The sequence below is a fragment of the Callospermophilus lateralis genome, chromosome 3 (genome assembly GCF_048772815.1).
Source record: "Callospermophilus lateralis isolate mCalLat2 chromosome 3, mCalLat2.hap1, whole genome shotgun sequence".
In the NCBI taxonomy this organism is placed as follows: domain Eukaryota; kingdom Metazoa; phylum Chordata; class Mammalia; order Rodentia; family Sciuridae; genus Callospermophilus; species Callospermophilus lateralis.
Window position 1 is genome coordinate 16,722,493 of NC_135307.1, and position 18,748 is coordinate 16,741,240.

The following is an 18,748-nucleotide window of genomic DNA, read 5'->3' on the forward strand; positions in this document are numbered from 1 at the left end:
TTATTTTATTTTTATGTGGTGCTGAGGATCAAACTCAGTGCCTCATGCATGCCAGGCTAGTGCACTACTACTTGAGCCATATCCCCAGCCCTGTTGGAAACTTTAATAGCTGCTTTAATCTCATTGCTTGATATTAGTTTATTTAGGTTTTCTGTATCCTCATGGTTCAATTTGGGTAGGTTACATTTATACAGGAATTTGTTCGATATCTTCCAGATATTCCAGTTTACTGGAGTATAAATTTTAAAAATAGTTTATAATGATTCTCTAGATTTCATAAGTGTCTGTGGTAGTATCCCCTTTTTATCTTAATTTTGTTGATTTGGGTCTTCTCTCTCTTTTGGTTACTTTCTCTAAGGTTTTATCAGTCTTGCTTATTTCTTCAAAGAACCAATTCTTTGTTACGTTGATTCTTTGTATTGTTTTTTTTCTCAATTTCATTAATTTTTGTCTCCTATCTTAATTATTTCTTGTCTCCTATTGATTATGGAATTAGTTTGTTGTTCTTTTTTGGACTGTTGATGTGTAACATTAGATTATTCATTGGTAACTTTCTATTTTTTAATGTAGGAACTCAATGCTATAAACTCTTAGAACTACCTCAACACTGTCACAGAGATTTTGCTATGTTGTATTTCTATTCTCATTTATTTCTAAGAATTTTTTTTAAATTTACCTCCTGATTTCTTCTACAATCCATTTTTCATTTAAGAGTGTATTAATCTCCAGGTGTTAGAGTGACCTATTTATCTTGTTGATTTCTAATTTCTTTCTATTATGATCTGATAGAATGCAAGGAATTATTTCTCTTTTTTGTGTGTAATTGCTAAGGCTAGCTTTGTGTCCTAAAACATGATCTATTTTAGAGTAGAGTCCACTGAACAAAGAAAGTGAATTTGTTTGTTGATTGCCAGAATATTCTATAGATATCTGTTAGGTCCATTTGATCGCTAGCATTTTTTAGATCTGGTGAGTCTTTACTTAGCTTATGTCTGAATGACCTATCTAATGGTGAGAATGGTGTGTTGAAATCATCCAGTATTATTGTCTTTGGTCTTTTTGATTCTTTTTACTGGAAAGTGCTTGTTTTATGTATGTAGATGCACCATTGTTTGGGGCATAAATATTTACAATCCTTATTACTTCTTGTTGGGTGATCCTCTTAACCAATATGAAGTGATCTTTGTGTCTTCTGATTAATTTTGGCTTGAAGTCTACTTTGTCTGATATGAGAGTAGCTACCCCTCCTTGCTTTTGGTCTTCATTTGCATGTTATATCTTTTTCCATCCTTTCACCTTCAGCCTGTGCATGTCTTTGCCAATAAAGTGAGCTTCTCATAAACAACATATGATTGGGTCTTGTTTTTTAATCCATTTTGTCAATCTGTGTCTTTTGATTGGATTATTTAGAACATTTTTATTCAGTGTTATTATAGAGAAATGTTATTTCCTGACATTTTGATTTATTTCTAATGCTAATTCAGACTCAAATCTCCTTTAGTTGACTATGCTTCTAGTGAGATTCATCCCTATGGTGATTCTGTTTTTTATTTTTTATTTCTTCTGCATGTAATATTTCATTGACTATGTTTTATTAATACTTATAGTTTCTGCCTATCATGGAAGACAGAATCTCCAATTCTGAAGGACAGTTTTTCTGGATATAGAAATCTTGGTTGTCACCCATTTTCTTTCAGGGCTTGGTATATATCATTCTACGCTCTCTTGGCTTTGAGGATCTGGGTTGAGAAATCAGTTGAAATCCTAATTGGCTTACCTCTAAATGTGACCTGCCATTTTTTCTTTACAGCTTTTAAAATTCTTTCCTTATTTTGTAAATTAGGCATTTTCATTATAATGTGTTTTGGACAGGATCTTATTTAATCTTGCCTATTTGGGGTTCTAAATGCCTTTGTATTTGCATTTTTTATCTTTTCCTAAGGTTTGGAATTTTTGTGTTATTATTTCATTGAAAAGGTTGTGCATTGTTTTAGTTTGCATTCTAATCACGGTCTTTTAATATTTTTTCTTTATTCTTGATTTTATTTTCAAGATTGTGTATTTTGTTTTCAAGGCCTTCTGTGTGGTCTAATTTATTGGTGATGCTTTCAACTGAATTTCAGTTTGATATATTGAGTCTTTCATTTCCAGGGTTTTCATTTAGTTCTTATCAGAGTCTTTATCGCTTGTTGAAAAAATCTTTTACTTCCTGTATTTTGAAAGTTCATTTCTTTTTTTTTAAGAGAGAGAGAGAGAGAAAGAGAGAGAATCTTTTTTTTTTTTTTTTGTAGGTGGACACAACACAATATCTTTATTATGTGGTGCTAAGAATCAAACCCTGTCCCACCCTTGCTAGGCGAGCGCTCTACTGCTGAGCCACAATCCCAACCCCAGAAGTTTATTTCTTACATCTTCTTTTAGCTCATAGATTGTTTTAACTATGAAATTTCTAAATTCTTCCTTTAACATTTTCTCCATTGTTGTTTCAATAGGATCAGTTGTTGAAGTGCTGTGGGTTGCTTGGGGTAATTTGTTATCTTGCTTTTCATTCTGTTTCTATGTCTTCCTGTCTATTGGTATTATTATCAGCCTTCTTTTATACAAGGGACTATTTAATTTGCTTCTTTCTTTTAAGAGCCCCAGGTGGGTGAATATCTGATTATTGATAGTTGCACTCAATGTGAGTCTTATGCTGCTCCCAGTATCAGCATCACTTTGAGAGAAGAAACACTAAACCATATTTACTACTATCACTTCAGAGTAAAGTCATGTATTAACCCTAGGAAAAACAAAAACTTTTTATAGTGTTCTCCACAGCTCCTGTAATTTAGGTATAAACTTGTAGTAATGTTCTTTGAGGTTCTCTAGGGATAGCCCTTCTCTTGCAAATTCAGGGTTGTGTTTTCTAAGTGAGTCTGTGTTCTACCATCTTAAGAACTTTCCATCTATTACTGAGCCACATACTTGCCCAGTATTCACCAGGCTTAGGGTTGGATGCCTAGCACACACAAAAAATAAAGAAAAAAAAAGGAAAAGAATGTTACATTCTTTCAAGCCTGGGAGGAGGGGATAAACATTACATTCTTTCAATCCTAGTGGGAGATGTCTTCCCATTTAAGTATTTTTAAATGTCTTTTGATGGGGTTTTGTAGATTTAAAAGTAGAAATGTTATACTTCATTAAATTTATTCCTAGGTATTTCATTTGGTTCTTGTTGTTGTTGTTGTTGTTGTTGTTGTTGTTGTTAGTGAGGGGGAACTAGGGATTGAACTCAGGGGTGCTTTACAACTGAGCTACATTCTGAGCCCTTTTAATTTTTTGTTCTGAGAAAGGATCTTGCTAAGGTGCTTAGGACCCTGCTACATTGTTTTCATTTTCAGTTGTTCTTTACTAGTGTAAAGGTAATTGATTTTTATACTGATTTTATATCCTACAACTTTGTTTAACTTGTTTATTAGCTCTCTCTTTTTTGTTTGTGGATTTCTTAGGATTTTATATGCAAAGTCATGTTATCTGCAAGTAAAGATGGTTTTACTTTTCCTTTTTGTTTCTTTCTGGACTAATTATTCTAGTTAGAATATCCAGTACCATGTAGCAGAAGCTGACATCTTTGTCTTGTTCCTATACTCAATAAAGTAGCTTCCAGGCTTTCATTATTAAATATGTTTCTAGCTGTAGAGTTTTTTATTCTTTATCAAATTGAAGAAGTCCCCTTCAATTCTTAGTTTGTTGTGATTTTATCATGAAGGAAGCAGGATTTTGTCAAGCCATTTTTCTGTGTCTGTTGAACATATATGAATGTTTTTTTTAAATTATTTTTTTATGTTTTTTCATCTTTCATACATTTGATTCAAGTGAGTTATGCATTTCCATTTTTACCCCAAATACAAATTGCAGAATCACATCAGTTACACATTCACAATGTTTACATAATGCCATATTATTGACTGTTGTATTCTGCTGTCTATCCCCCCTCCCCTCCCCTCCCATCTTCCCTCTCTACCTCATCTGTTGTTGTTCCGTTCTCTCCCTTCCCCCCCTTTCCCCTCACAACCTCTTATATGTGATTTCGTATAACGCTGAGGGTTTCCTTCCGTTTCCATGCAATTTCCCTTCTCTCTCCCTTTCCCTCCCATCACTCGTCTCAGTTTAATGTTAATCTTTTCCTCATGCTCTTTCCCCCTGTTCAGTTCTTAGTTGCTCTCCTTAAATCAAAGAAGACATTTGGCATTTGTTTTTTAAGGATTGGCTAGCTTCACTTAGCATAATCTGCTCTAGTGCCATCCATTTCCCTGCAAATTCCATGAATTTGTCATTTTTTAGTGCTGCATAATACTCCATTGTGTATAGATGCCACATTTTTTTTATCCATTCATCTATTGAAGGGCATCTAGCTTGGTTCCACAGTCTAGCTATTATGAATTGTGCTGCTATGATCATTGATGTGGCAGTATCCCTATAGTATGCTCCTTTAAGGTCCTCAGGGAATAGTCCGAGGAGGGCGATAGCTGGGTCAAATGGTGGTTCCATTCCCAGCTTTCCCAGGAATCTCCATACTGCTTTCCATATTGGCCGCACCAATTTGCAGTCCCACCAGCAATGTACAAATGTACCCTTTTCCCCACATCCTCGCCAGCACTTGTTGTTGTTTGACTTCCTAATGGCTGCCAATCTTACTGGAGTGAGATGGTATCTTAGAGTGGTTTTGATTTGCATTTCTCTGACTGATAGAGATGGTGAGCATTTTTTCATATACTTATTAATTGATTGTATGTCCTCTTCTGAGAAGTGTCTGTTCAGGTCCTTGGCCCATTTGTTGATTGGGTTATTTGTTGTCTTACTGTTTAATTTTTTGAGTTCTTTGTACATTCTGGAGATTAGGGCTCTATCTGAAGTGTGCGGAGTAAAGATTTGTTCCCAGGATGTAGGCTCCCTATTTACTTCTCTTATTGTTTCTCTTGCTGAGAAAAAACTTTTTAGTTTAAGTAAGTCCCATTTGTTTATTCTTGTTATTAATTCTTGGGCTATAGGCGTCCTATTAAGGAATTTGGAGCCTGACCCCACAATATGTAGATCGGAGCCAACTTTTTCTTCTATCATTTGCAGGGTCTCTGATTTGATATCCAGCTCCTTGATCCATTTTGAGTTAACTTTTGTGCATGGCGAGAGAAAGGGATTCAGTTTCATTTTGTTGCATATGGATTTCCAATTTTCCCAGCACCATTTGTTGAAGATGCTATCCTTCCTCCATTGCATGTTTTTAGCCCCTTTATCAAATATAAGAAAGTTGTAATTTTGTGGATTGGTTTCTGTGTCCTCTATTCTGTACCATTGATCCACCTGCCTGTTTTGGTACCAGTACCACGCTGTTTTTGTTACTATTGCTTTGTAGTACAGTTTGAACTCTGGTATCGCTATACCACCAGATTCACACTTCCTGCTTAGAATTGTTTTTGCTATTCGGGTCTTTTGTTATTCCATATAAATTTCATGATTGCTTTGTCTATTTCTACAAGAAATGCCATTGGGATTTTGATTGGCATTGCATTAAACCTATAGAGAACTTTGGGTAATATCGCCATTTTGATAATGTTAGTTCTGCCTATCCATGAACATGGTACATTTTTCCATCTTCTAAGATCTTCTTCTATCTCTCTCTTTAGGGTTCTGTAGTTTTCATTGTATAAATCTTTCACCTCTTTTGTTAGGTTGATTCCCAAATATTTTATTTTTTTTTGAGGATATTGTGAATGGAATGGTTTTCCTCATTTCCATTTCAGAGGTTTTGTTGCTGATATACAGGAATGCCTTTGATTTATGCGTGTTGATTTTATATCCTGCCACTTTGCTGAATTCATTTATTAATTCTAGCAGTTTCTTTGTAGACCCTTTTGGGTCTGTTAAGTATATTATCATGTCATCCGCAAATAGCGATAATTTAAGTTCTTCTTTTCCTATTTTTATGCCTTTAATTTCTTTTGTCTGTCTAATTGCTCTGGCTAGTATTTCAAGAACTAAATTGAATAGAAGTGGTGAGAGAGGGCATCCCTATCTAGTTCCAGATTTTAGAGGGAATGCCTTCAGTTTTTCTCCATTTAGAATGATGTTAGCCTGAGGCTTAGCATATATAGCTTTTACAATGTTGAGGTAAGTTCCTGTTATCCCTAGTTTTTCTAGTGTTTTGAACATAAAGGGATGCTGTACTTTGTCAAATGCTTTTTCTGCATCTATCGAGATGATCATATGGTTCTTCTCTTTAAGTCTATTGATGTGGTGAATAACATTTATTGATTTCCGTATATTGAACCAGCCTTGCATCCCAGGGATGAATCCTACTTGATCATGGTGCACAATTTTTTTGATATGCTTTTGTATTCGATTCACCAGAATTTTATTGAGAATTTTTGCATCTAAGTTCATTAGAGATATTGGTCTATAGTTTTCTTTCTTTGAAGTGTCTTTGTCTGGTTTTGGGATCAGGGTTATGTTGGCCTCATAGAATGAATTTGGAAGAGCACCTTCTTTTTCTATTTCTTGAAATAGCTTGAAAAGTATTGGTATTAATTCTTCTTTGAAGGTTTTGTAGAACTCTGCTGTATACCCATCTGGTCCCGGGCTTTTCTTAGTTGGTAGTCTTTTGATGGCCTCTTCAATTTCTTCTTTTGTTATTGGTCTGTTTAAATTGTGTGTGTCTTCCTGTCTCAATCTGGGCAGATCATATGCCTTAAGAAATTTATCGATATCTTCACTATCTTCTATTTTATTGGAATATAGGGTTTCAAAATACTTTTTAATTATCTTCTGTATTTCTGTAGTGTCTGTTGTGATATTGCCTTTTTCATCCCGTATGTTAGTAATTTGCGTTCTCTCTCTTCTTCTCTTCGTTAGCATGGCTAAGGGTCTGTCGATCTTATTTATTTTTTCAAAGAACCAACTTTTAGTTTTATCAATTTTTTCAGTGGTTTTTTTTGTTTCAATTTCATTGATTTCCGCTCTGATTTTAATTATTTCTTGTCTTCTGCTATATTTGCTGTTGTTTTGCTCTTCCTTTTCAAAGGTTTTAAGATGTAGTGTGAGTTCATTTATTTGTTGGTTTTTTCTTTTTTTGAGGAATTAACTCCAGGAAATGAATTTCCCTCTTAAAACTGCTTTCATCGTGTCCCATAGATTCCGGTATGTTGTGTCTGTATTGTCGTTTATCTCTAGGAATTTTTTGATTTCCTCCTTTATATCTTCTGTAACCCATTGATCATTCAGTAACATATTGTTCATTTTCCAGGTGATGCAGGATTTTTCCTTCCTTCTTTTATCATTGATTTCCAGCTTCATTCCATTATGGTCAGATATGGTGCATGGTATTATCTCCACACCTTTATATTTACTGAGAGTTGCCCTATGGCATAATATATGGTCTATCTTTGAGTAGGATCCATGTGCTGCTGAGAAGAATGTGTATCCACTTGATGATGGTTGATATATTCTATATATGTTGGTTAAATCTAGGTTATTGATTGCATTATTGAGTTTTATAGTTTCTTTGTTCAGCTTTTGTCTAGAGGATCTGTCCAATGGCGAGAGTGGTGTGTTGAAGTCCCCCATAATTATTGTGTTGTGGTCTATTTGACTCTTGAACTTGAGGAGAGTTTGTTTTATGAACGTTGCAGCACCATTGTTTGGTGCATACAAATTGATAATTGTTATGTCTTGATGGTGGATGGTTCCTTTTAACAGTATATAGTGTCCTTCTTTATCCCTTTTGATTACCTTAGGTTTGAAGTTGACTTTATTCGATATGAGAATGGCCACTCCTGCTTGCTTCTGAGGGCCATGTGAGTGGTATGATTTTTCCCAACCTTTCACCTTCAGTCTGTGTATGTCTTTTCCTATCATATGAGTCTCCTGAAGGCAGCATATTGTTGGATTTGTTTTTTTAATCCAGGTTACTAGCCTATGTCTCTTGATTGGTGAATTTAAGCCATTAACATTTAAGGTTATAATTGAAATATGGTTTGTACATCCAGTCATGATTATTTATTTATTTATTTTAGATTGGCTAGTTTTCCCTCTTTGGTTATTTTTTTGGTTATTTTTCTCCCCCTTTACTGAGATACTTGGGCGCTATTTTTCAATTCCTCTTCTTGTAATATTTTGCTCAACATGCTTTGCAGTGCTGGTTTTCTGGCTGCGAATTCTTTTAGCTTTTGTTTATCGTGAAATGTTTTAATTTCATTGTCAAATCTGAAGCTTAGTTTTGCTGGATACAGTATTCTTGGTTGGAGTCCATTATTTTTCAGTGTTTGAAATATGTTGTTCCAGGATCTTCTGGCTTTCAAAGTCTGTGATGAAAAATCAGTCGTTAGCCTAATTGGTTTACCCCTAAATGTAATCTGCCTCCTTTCTCTCGTAGCTTTTAGTATTCTCTCCTTATCCTGTATGTTAGCTATCTTCATAATTATGTGTCTTGGAGTTGGTCTATTATGGTTTTGGATGTTTGGGGTCCTGTAAGCTTCCAGGATTTGGCAATCCATTCCATCTTTCATCTCTGGGAAGTTTTCTAGTATTATCTCATTTAATAAGTTATCCATTCCTTTGGACTGAATCTCTGTGCCTTCTTCTATCCCAATGACTCTCAAATTTGGTCTTTTGATGATATCCCATATCTCTTGGATAGATTGCTCGTGAGATTTCAGCATCTTTTCTGTGTTGACTATATTCAAGTTGATATACTTTGTCTTCATTATCTGATGTTCTGACTTCTACTTGATCTAGTCTGTTTGTAATATTCTCATTAGCGCTTTTAATCTGATTTACGGTTTCTTGCATTTCTATGATTACAGCTTGATTTTTTTTTAACACCTCTATCTCCTGGTAAAGCTCATTCTTTGCGGATTGAATTTTTGTAGTTAGTTCCTCTTCAAAATATACTTTCAATGCTTGGATTTGCTGTCTCATGTCTTCTCTAATATTCCGTTCCATCTGAATTAGGTATGCCTTGATTTCTTTCCCTGACCATGTTTCTGTTTCTTCTAGGACTTCCTGTATGTTTAGGTTGTCCTGCATTGTTTGTAACCCTTTTTTCCCTTGTTTTTTCATATTGTTCACGTTGCTTTCCAGCTCTGTTTGACTGCTTTGTAACTGCTTTCTCCTATATATTAGTTTTGGCTTTGTATATCTCTGTTGTCTCTCTTTTGTGGTGGGAGGTTATGCCTAGAAATGTTGTTGTACTTTAAAGCTGATTCATTCAATTCATATAAGGCTTCTAGGTTCTGTATGCATATAATGATTTGCTGTTTGTTCTTAGGACTATATGTTTAGGTTAGGTGCTCTGGTGGTACGATGGTTAGTATGTCTTGGCTATTTTAGAAGATTACTCCACTGAAGGTGGATACTACCAGGCAATTGGATCAGGGTGTTGGTAGTAGCTAGGTATTTAGGAGCCTTATAGACAGTCTCGAGACATTCACCTATTTGCATTTAGACAATTACACACAATGGAAGATGTAATGCTTGGGATGAGAGTTGGGGGATAGGGGAATGAAGGTGCTGTTAAAAAAAAAAAAGGATAGAGGGAGAGATAGATTAGAGGGGAATGAAAAGAACAATAAAACTTCAAATGGGATAGAAAGAGAGAAGGAAAAGGGGAGAAAGGAACAGGGAAAGAAGAAGGAGAGAGAGAAAAAAAAAGAAATATCGACAACAGCAACAACGACAACAACAACAACAAAAAAAAATTCACAGTCTTAGAGATCCACCTTCTTCTCTTCCAGTAGGTGGAGCTGTGCCCTCCAAGCGGAGCGTCTGCTCTCTACCTGCCGAGAGCTATCTCACTAGAGCTATCTCAGTACGGCGTCTCCTGAGAGTCTCTCAGACTTGTCAGTCCAGAGCCATTTCACTTCTCCAGCCCTTAACCCCCTTCCGCCTGTCAGCCTGCCAGCCAGGACCTGTTCCCCAGACGTGATTCCCCAGAGATCTAGTTACACTTGCAGCTCCACCGCATGTCCCCTTTAAGCCCCCGTACTGTGGTAAACTGGTGGCTAAGACCTTGGGGGTCACTGCTGGTGATATGGGGGGCTGGGAGTCTGGGATCCCCTCTGCTTCCCTACGGACACTAGCCCTGAGAAGTCAATGAAGTTTCCTGGCTGCTTGTATCAGTATGGGGAGTCACGCACCTGCTAAAGTGGCTTCTGCTGAGAAGGAATTCCGCTGGCCGAACTCCGATGACGTCACCTCTCTGCTATGGCGGGCCCCAGGCTCCTTGCCGGAGTGTCCCAGGGGAGAGGTGGGACTGGACCCGCCCGGTTCGCCTCAGTTCTGGCTCCTGGAGGCTTGGCTAAAGACTTCTTCCTGCCAAACTGCGTCTCGGCGTCTAGCGGGTCCCAGTCACTTTGGCTGTGGGCGGGAGAACGGATCTGCAGCTGTGCCCGCAGTGCGCAGGCTGTGCTGGTGGATCTGAAACTCCGTGGCGGGGTCCCGTTCGTCCGGTTCACACAGACGCTTCAAAAATATCCTAGTAGCTCCTGGGCAGTCTCTCTTCAGTGTAATTTTGCTAGGAGAATCTTCGTTGGTAGAATCCAAGAGTTATCCTTGCGGCTTTGTGACCCCATCACTGGGGGTGCAGGAGAAGCGCAGCCTCTCTGCCCGCCGCCATGTTGGATCAACCGAATGTTTTTTTTTTTGACATTTATTCTGTCAATATATTTAGTTGAATTTTCATGTTGAACCAACCCTGAATTCTCATCATCTTTTACACTGATGACTCATTTAGTATTCTCTCACTTGATAAATTCTACTCCAAACCATACAGATGTGCAACCCAGATACCCAAGAGTCTTTTTCCACTTCTTTATTTCCCTAATAATGATTTCATTTTAATACCCACCTCACTTTTCTCCTGCAGTTCCTCTACACTGATATTGGGAGTAATTTTTTTTCATCTAAAGGTGAATCTGATATTCTGTTTTCTACTTATAGAAAAATATATCAAGTAGGAATTTATTTTGTTTCCTGCCTTCTGTTATTGTCAAAAATCCTACCGATTGTTAGATCTTTGTCTTTTCTTTTCTTTCTTTTTTTTTTTTTTTTGTAGTACTGGGAATTGAACCCAGGGGCACTCTATCACTAAGCTATATCTCCAGCCTATTTTATTTTATTATTTTTCTATTTTGTGGTTTTGTTATTGCATTATGTTTTTGTTATACTTGATAGTGGAGTTCATTTTGACATAATCATAAATATATTTAACAGTTTGCTCATTCTTAATCTTCAGTACTTCCCCTTTCCCTCCTCTCTTCCCCCTTCCTGATCCTTTTTCCCTATTCTACTGCTCTTCCATTTATTTTAAAATTGGTACATTATCATTATACATAAATGTGAAATTTATTGTGATGCATTCATACATGCATAATTTGGCCAAATTCATTATGATATCTCTTCACCTACTTCTCCCTTCCCCTTGATCCCTTTTCTCTATTCCACTGGTCTCTTTTTATTTTTATGATTTCTACCCTCAACCCCCACTTTATTACTCATTTCTCTCTAGTTCCTCAAATGAGAAAAAAACACTTGGCACTTTACTTCCTGAGTCTGGTGTATTTCACTTAGGTTGGTGTTCTCAAGTTCCATCCATTTATCAGTAAATGATATAATCTCCTTCTTTGTGGCTGAGTAAAACTCCATTGCATACACATGTATTCATATGTTGATGGTCAATAGAACTAGTTCCATAATTTGGCTATTGTGAATTTTGCATATGTAAAGATTGGTATGCATACATCACTATGGTATGCTAATTTTAGTTATTTTGAATAAATACCAAGGAGTGGTCTATCAGGGTCATTTGGTGGTTCCATTCCTAGCCTTTTAAAGTATCTCCATACTGCTTTCCAAAGTGGTTGTGCTAATTTGCAGTCCCACCAAAAATACATAAGTGTACCCTCCCACCCCCACATCCTTGCCAGCAGTTATTGTTATTTGTATTTTTTAAAAATATTTTTTTAGTTGTAGTTGGACACAATATTGTTAAGCTCGAATTCGGGACCCCCAAAAGACCACCAGAGACCCAAGATCGATGTAAGCAGCAAAGAGGTGTTTATTGCGAGCTAGCTCGGTCCTCCGCACGCACACACAGCAACTGTTGACGCTGAGAGGCCTGGAACCCAGGGTTTGCAGCATTTTTATACATTTTTTGGAGAGGGCAGGGATTTCACATACATCATAGCCTCTTTTAGCAAATCATCACACACTGCGGGAAAATCAAATAACAACTCTAAAACATGATTAGCACATTCACTGGCGGGAACAAGTTGTCTAGGGGTGATTGGTCAGTACAAAGGGGGTATTCGTTTGAACTGATTGTTTTAAGCCAAGAGGGGTGTACGTGCTGAACTACGTGGTTTCCCAACATCATAAACTACTGGGAGGGTCATCTGGCATCCCAGGTATTTCCCTGTCTCATGTTGATTGGTGGCTGCTAGGGGGCTGCTATGGGTCCCCACCTAGCCTGACTGAGATCTCTCCTGTAGATAAACAACTTAGCAGGGTGGGAATGTGCCTAGAAGCGCTCTGTGGGTTTTTCCAAGGACAAAGGTCATGTCCCTTCCTTGGACAGGCTTTGCTCTGAGATAGAGGCTGGTTTTTCAATATCTTTATTTTATTTATTTACTTTTTTATGTGGTACTGAGGATTGAACTCAGGGGGCACATGCGGGCGAGCGCTTTTGTTAAACCACAATGCAGGGCTGGGGATATGGCTCAAGCTGTGGAACGCTCGCCTGGCATGCGTGCGGCCCGGGTTCGATCCTCAGCACCACATACAGACAAAGATATTGTGTCCGCCAAATACTAAAAAATAAATATTAAAATTCTCTCTCCCTCTCTCTCCTCTCTCTCACTCTTTCTAAAAAAAAAAAATGCAAAGAAAAGACCACCGACTCCAATTTTAAATCACATTCTTAAAGCAAACTTGTAATTCTGGCCAGAACTGTCTCTCTTGAAAACTCTGGGCTAGAGAATAGTACCCCAGCTCTCTAGGATCATAGTTTTCTGGCACAAAAAGTTGCAAAGGGTGGTGTCTTGAGAACTCACAGATAACAGGATTTTGATAAGCATAATACAAAGGCAGATAGTAGGTTAATGATCTCCATGGCTTAACATTTTAAGGTAGGGAATAAATTTAAATCCCAACATCATAATGTATGAGGCACCACTGAGGTTTCAGAGAGGGCTGTTATCTGGTCAGGGGGAGTCAGGATTTATGAGGCGCCACTGAGGTTTCAGATAGGGTTGTTATCTGGTCAGGGAAAGTCAGGCATGGGTGAGTTCAAGGCATGGGCAGGAATTCCAAACAAGTTTAGAAATTGCAGTAATTTATAGTAAAACAGAAATTCACTTTTCATGACTTTGTGATGAGATGGCTCCCAATCTTAAGGTGGAATTAGGCTGGGTTCATCATTCTAAGCTGAGCCAGCCCCTGTTCTTTGGATTTTTGATAATTGCCATTCTTACTAGAATGAGATGAAATCTCAGTGTAGTTTTTGATTTGCATTTCCCTGATTGCCAAGGATGGTGAACATTTTTTCATGTTGGCCATTTGTATTTCTTCTTTTGAGAAGTGTCTGTTCAGTTCATTTGTTCATTTATTGATTGGGTTATAGGGTCTTGCTGAAGCTGGCCTTGAATTTATTCTTCTGGTCTCAGCCTCCAGAGTAGCTGGGATCACAGGCATGTGCCACTATGCCTGGCAGATCTTCTTATTATTTTTAAAGACTCATAGATTACTTTCTGTGAATTATGGGCCAACTGTCTGTTTCTTACAGTGGGATTTGTAATTTACGAAGAGTCCTACTGAATGCAGTTTTTGGACCTTAAGATTTGCTCCAATATTATCCAACAAAAGGAATGGCAAAATGAAGTGAGGTTTAAGAACAGATGAATACCAAGTAGCTAAATGGCAAATGGTAGTGTTGCTACTAATTTGTTGCCATTGTTTAGTTCCTCCCTTGGGAGAGTGCTTTTCTTGAAGTTTATACATGCCATATTATATTACAAGAATGAAAAATATAGTTTATCATTAACTGTCAAATATGTATTTTTGAAGTAATAATGGCATAATTTTTACAGAAGTTATTTATTTTAAATCCAAATTATTTAAAATGAATACTATCTAATGTTCACATTGATATATATGAATATTATATATACCAAATACTACAAAAGCTCTTTTAAGCCTTTTTATTGACTTATATTTTAATTCTTTATTTTGCAGTCTTGCATTGCATCCTGAACGAGTATTGGTAGCAACAGGACAAGTTGGGAAAGAGCCTTATATCTGTGTTTGGGATTCATACACTGTGCAGACCATATCAGTTCTGAAGGATGTTCATACACATGGTATAGCTTGCTTAGCATTTGACTTAGATGGACAGGTATGTGATAATTTTTTCTCTTTTTCTAAATTACGTTTTAAAAATGTATAATACAAATGTGATATATACTGTTTATGAATTGTGAATATTACAATAAATATTAAATGGAAAAGCAATTGATGAGAAGTATTGTTTATCTTGGTGGAGGTGTAAATGGAGTGGATAGACTTATGTAAGAAAAATAAAGACAAAAATAGACTTATCATATGAAGAGCTTTCTCAGTCAAATTAATTATTACCTGGAAAGCCAAAGAGATTCTAATTCAGTGGAATAACAGTTGTTATAGAAAATTTTAGATATAGCTCTTTTTCGAGCTGTCTATTTTGATAGGGTAAATGGAAGATGTTTTGGGAAAATTAAGTAGTGATATACGTATTTTAATTTTCAGGTACTTTAAGGTTATCTTTATAATTGCATTTTGATTGAAAATAATGAGACAATTGTTTTTATATAAAATCAGAGTTCAAAAGAAAGGATGCAGTTACCACTATACTGCCTAGTTTTTTTTTTCCCAAATTGTTCTCTACTTCCAGTCAGTGATTTTTTAAAGTTAAACAAGTCAAGGGCTTTTTTTGTGTGTGTGATGCTGTGTAGAAGTTATTACACCTAAAACATTTGAAACATGGTAGGAAGCAGATTTTTCATATGTGGTTAATTTATAATCTTTGAAAGTTTTAGGTTAAAATTGGACTTTAAAATCATTTTAACTTTTAGAAAAATTTTAGTTACACATTTTTTATTCATAAAATTAGTTTTTATGAATCATTTAGGATTACTTTAAGTCTAGATTTTACAAAAACAGATTGTAGTGTATTCTTTCCCCTTAGAAACAATATCCAGTAGATATTTCATATATTACTCAGAGGAATAGCTTGATTTGCATAGATTAATATGACTTTCTGATAACAGATAAGTTTCTGGTAAGGGATCTATAAAGACTTACCTGGAACCTGTATTGGGGAAGAGTATATTTCTAGGTTTAATGTTGCTATATAGTAGTGTTTAGCAATTCCAGAAACTTAATTATGTCCCATTTTGTTGTTGTCTTTCAAATCCCTTAATCTCCTCATCAGTTTCATTTTTTAAAAGAAAAGAGAATAATACTTATTCTTTCCTACTTCACTGGAGTATAAAATATTATGAAGCAAATCTACAAAGTGATTTTTAAAAATTATTTATCATTTAAGGTATTATGAAATTCAAGATGTTTTAACTATAAGCATCTGCATACTTTAAGTGTAAAGGTTTTCTTCTTAATTTAAAATTGCCCTTTTAAAATGTAATATATTGCATTGCTGAGGAAATCTAACGAGAAATCACTTCCACAACTTTTACTAGTTGAAGGCCTTTAATTTTGCTTATTTGAGCAACTTACAAGAAAATCTTGGATGTATGTATTTTATCATCGTAGATATTCATAAGAACATGTTACTAAAATTTTAAGCTTATAAAAACACACAAAAAGATGTGGAGCACATATTAAGTGCCAGGCATTTTGCTAGGCCTGCATTATCTCATTTAATCTTCATAACAACCCCATGAAATAGATACTGTTATTATCTCTATTTTACAGATAAAGAAACTGAGACTTAGAGAGGTTAAATAACTTGTCCCAGGTTACACAGCTAGTAAATGGAGCCAGAGCGGGAACCCAGGTCAGTCATATTCCAAAGCTCATGTTTTTAACAGGAATGCTCTACTGCTTCCCAAACATGGAACGTAGGAGGTGGTTACTTATATTTCAAATGGAATTCATCCATTTTAAGTATAGTCAAAGCTAAAATGTAAGGAAATGCTGCCAAATAAAGATTAAGAAATTATGTTAATACTTTAACTTGAAAAATATATTTGAGCAAATATATCTGTTTATATCTGTAAACTGTTTATGGGATACCAAGTAGGGAATGTTGTCTAATTTTTGCATTTTCTGCTAGATTGAAACCATAAGTGATCATTTAGGATTTATCCAATCAGTAAGTTTCCTAGTTGGTGGTAATGCTGAGTGTTCTTTTCCTAGGGGCTTTCTTCTAAATAAATTGAATATCCACATTAATACTGGCTGTCTGCCTCATTGAGGATAATTAGGGCCTGAAAAGCCTTTTTATATGTATCTCATTCAGAGACTAAAATTTCATAATACATGGGAGAAGAAGTAGGAGGATGAGAAATTGAACTGATTTTTTTATCTTGAATGTATCACCATAATTCATAAGAACACATTTCTCATATTTAGTCACATATACTTTATAGTTACAACTCTGCTAATTTATAGAATTAACTGAGAATAAAGTCATTTTTAACCAAAATTGTGTTAATTATAGTCTGGTACAAAATAAAATGCTTCAGCTTATCTTTGACTTTTAGTACATAATTTTTGCAAAATTAATGTATACATGGGAAAGGGATCATGACTTTTTTCCCAAGGGCCTTTTGTTAATCTCTTGTTATGTAGACATATCTCAAGTGTATAGTCTATTATTCTTGAATTTTTTCTTCTGTTGTCCTGCCAGGTCCTAACTTCTAATGGCCTTAAATATGATTTGGCCAGTATTTGCTACAATAAACTTTGTATTATCTGTAAAATTTATAATTTCATTCTGTAACACTATAATGTTTAATTCTTATAAACACAGATAGGAAGGCCTTCCATAGAACTTTCATAGAAGTTCAGTTGTCTGTTATTTGAATTTATTTCACAGTTGTATTGTAGGATGCTTCTTCTTACTTGAGTGTTTGGTGTACTGCTTCAAATTCAATTAAAAGGCACAAATAAGATTTTGTTTGGGATAGGATCATGAAGGAATTTGGGAAATGGGGTAGGTTACTTCTTAGTTATTTTTTAAAGAGCCTTTCCTTCTGTCTCAGAAGAACATGAAAATACATGTCAGTGTTCTTCAGAAATCTGTAGCCTGCCCGTACTATCATTTATTTTTCCTTAATGATTATATGAACCCATGACTTTAATTTTCATACCAGTTAACAGTGGCTCTTGCTTCTCTCAACTCTGAATAGTCCCCTTGAATATATTCCCCTATAGAATTTATAGTATTCTATAGAATTTATAGCCCCCTGTAAATATTTCATATTATACATTTAAACTTGTCTCTTCATTTTAACTCTAAAAAAATTGACAATAAACCTAGCTACCAATATACCTCTCTAGACTTGTCTCTTGCCACTTCCCTATTGATATTCCTTTCCTCAGTTATATTGAATTACTGGCCTTTTTAAAAAAATTGGTTCTCTTTAGTTATACATGACAGTAAAATTCATTTTTACTTAACTATACCAGAACAGAACATATCTTATTCTAATTAGAACCCCTTCTGTGGATGTACATGATGGTGGGGTTCACTGTAGTTTTTTCATATATGTACACAGGAAAATTATGTCAGATTCATTTCACTGTCTTTCCTTTTCCTATTCCCTTTCCCTTCTCTCTTTTGAAAGCACTAGGATCTTGAGGTCTCGGTTCCTTGGTCTTTTCTACCTGTCTTTTACTTTATCTTTGAAGATGTGGGTTGTGTTACTTTTTCTAGAAAACTTTCTTCAACCTCTTTGTTACCTACCTAAACTAGATTAAATGTGAGAAAAGATGATAAGGTAAAAATGTATAGAAAGCTAGAAGAAGAGGTGGTGTTTGCTTTGTTGTTTCTACCCCTTCTTGTTTGTTGTTGCTTGACTTATGCTTAGGGAGTTTGATTTTGGCTGTGATGTTTGTTAAAGCCACAGAAGAAGAGCTCCCAGGCTTAGTTTGTTATTGCCTGTACAGAGTTAGATGTTTGGATGTGAGTGTGCAAATGCACCTGCTGAGGATCATACCCATGCTAGGCAAATGCTTTATCACTGAGCCACATCCTTATCCCTATTTGGATACATGAAGTTTTCAGAGTTTTTGGTTTCCATGTGTGTATGATGAGCTGAGCCAGAGAGAAGAGGCATGAATAAAAAGGACTATTTCTGACTTTATGTTTGTCTGGTGAAAGTTTATTCTTTACACACTATGCTATAGCAATAAATAGATACCTTTGTTTTAGCTAAATATTTTCTGATACTCTTTGGTTCTAAATATTAGAGTCCTCTGATGAGCAACATATTCTCTCATTCTCTGTAATTTCTCCTAGCTTGATTTGATGGAGAGTCATGATAAACTGTATTCTGTATTCCTTTTGTGTGATTTATTTTTTCTGCCCATTTGATTTAAACAGTAATTCTACTTTGCAGAAGCTGTTTCTAACTGGATACTAGATGGCATTTCTCATTTGGACAGGTAGAGTTGATGGGTTCTTAAACTTATTATGATTATGGTAAATTACTGGTGATAA

The 18,748-nt window shown here is 35.7% G+C and overlaps 1 protein-coding gene across 4 annotated transcripts in view; it reads left to right on the forward strand.

Moving 5' to 3' along the window:
- Eml5 (EMAP like 5) overlaps positions 1 to 18,748 on the forward strand; it is a 185,097-nt gene that overhangs the window by 20,455 nt on the left and 145,894 nt on the right. For all 4 annotated transcript variants that reach the window (XM_076849768.1, XM_076849767.1, XM_076849765.1 and 1 more), the window contains exon 2: positions 14,263 to 14,422. In XM_076849768.1, coding sequence (XP_076705883.1) covers positions 14,263 to 14,422 — 160 coding nt within the window. The remainder of the gene's footprint in view (positions 1 to 14,262; positions 14,423 to 18,748) is intronic.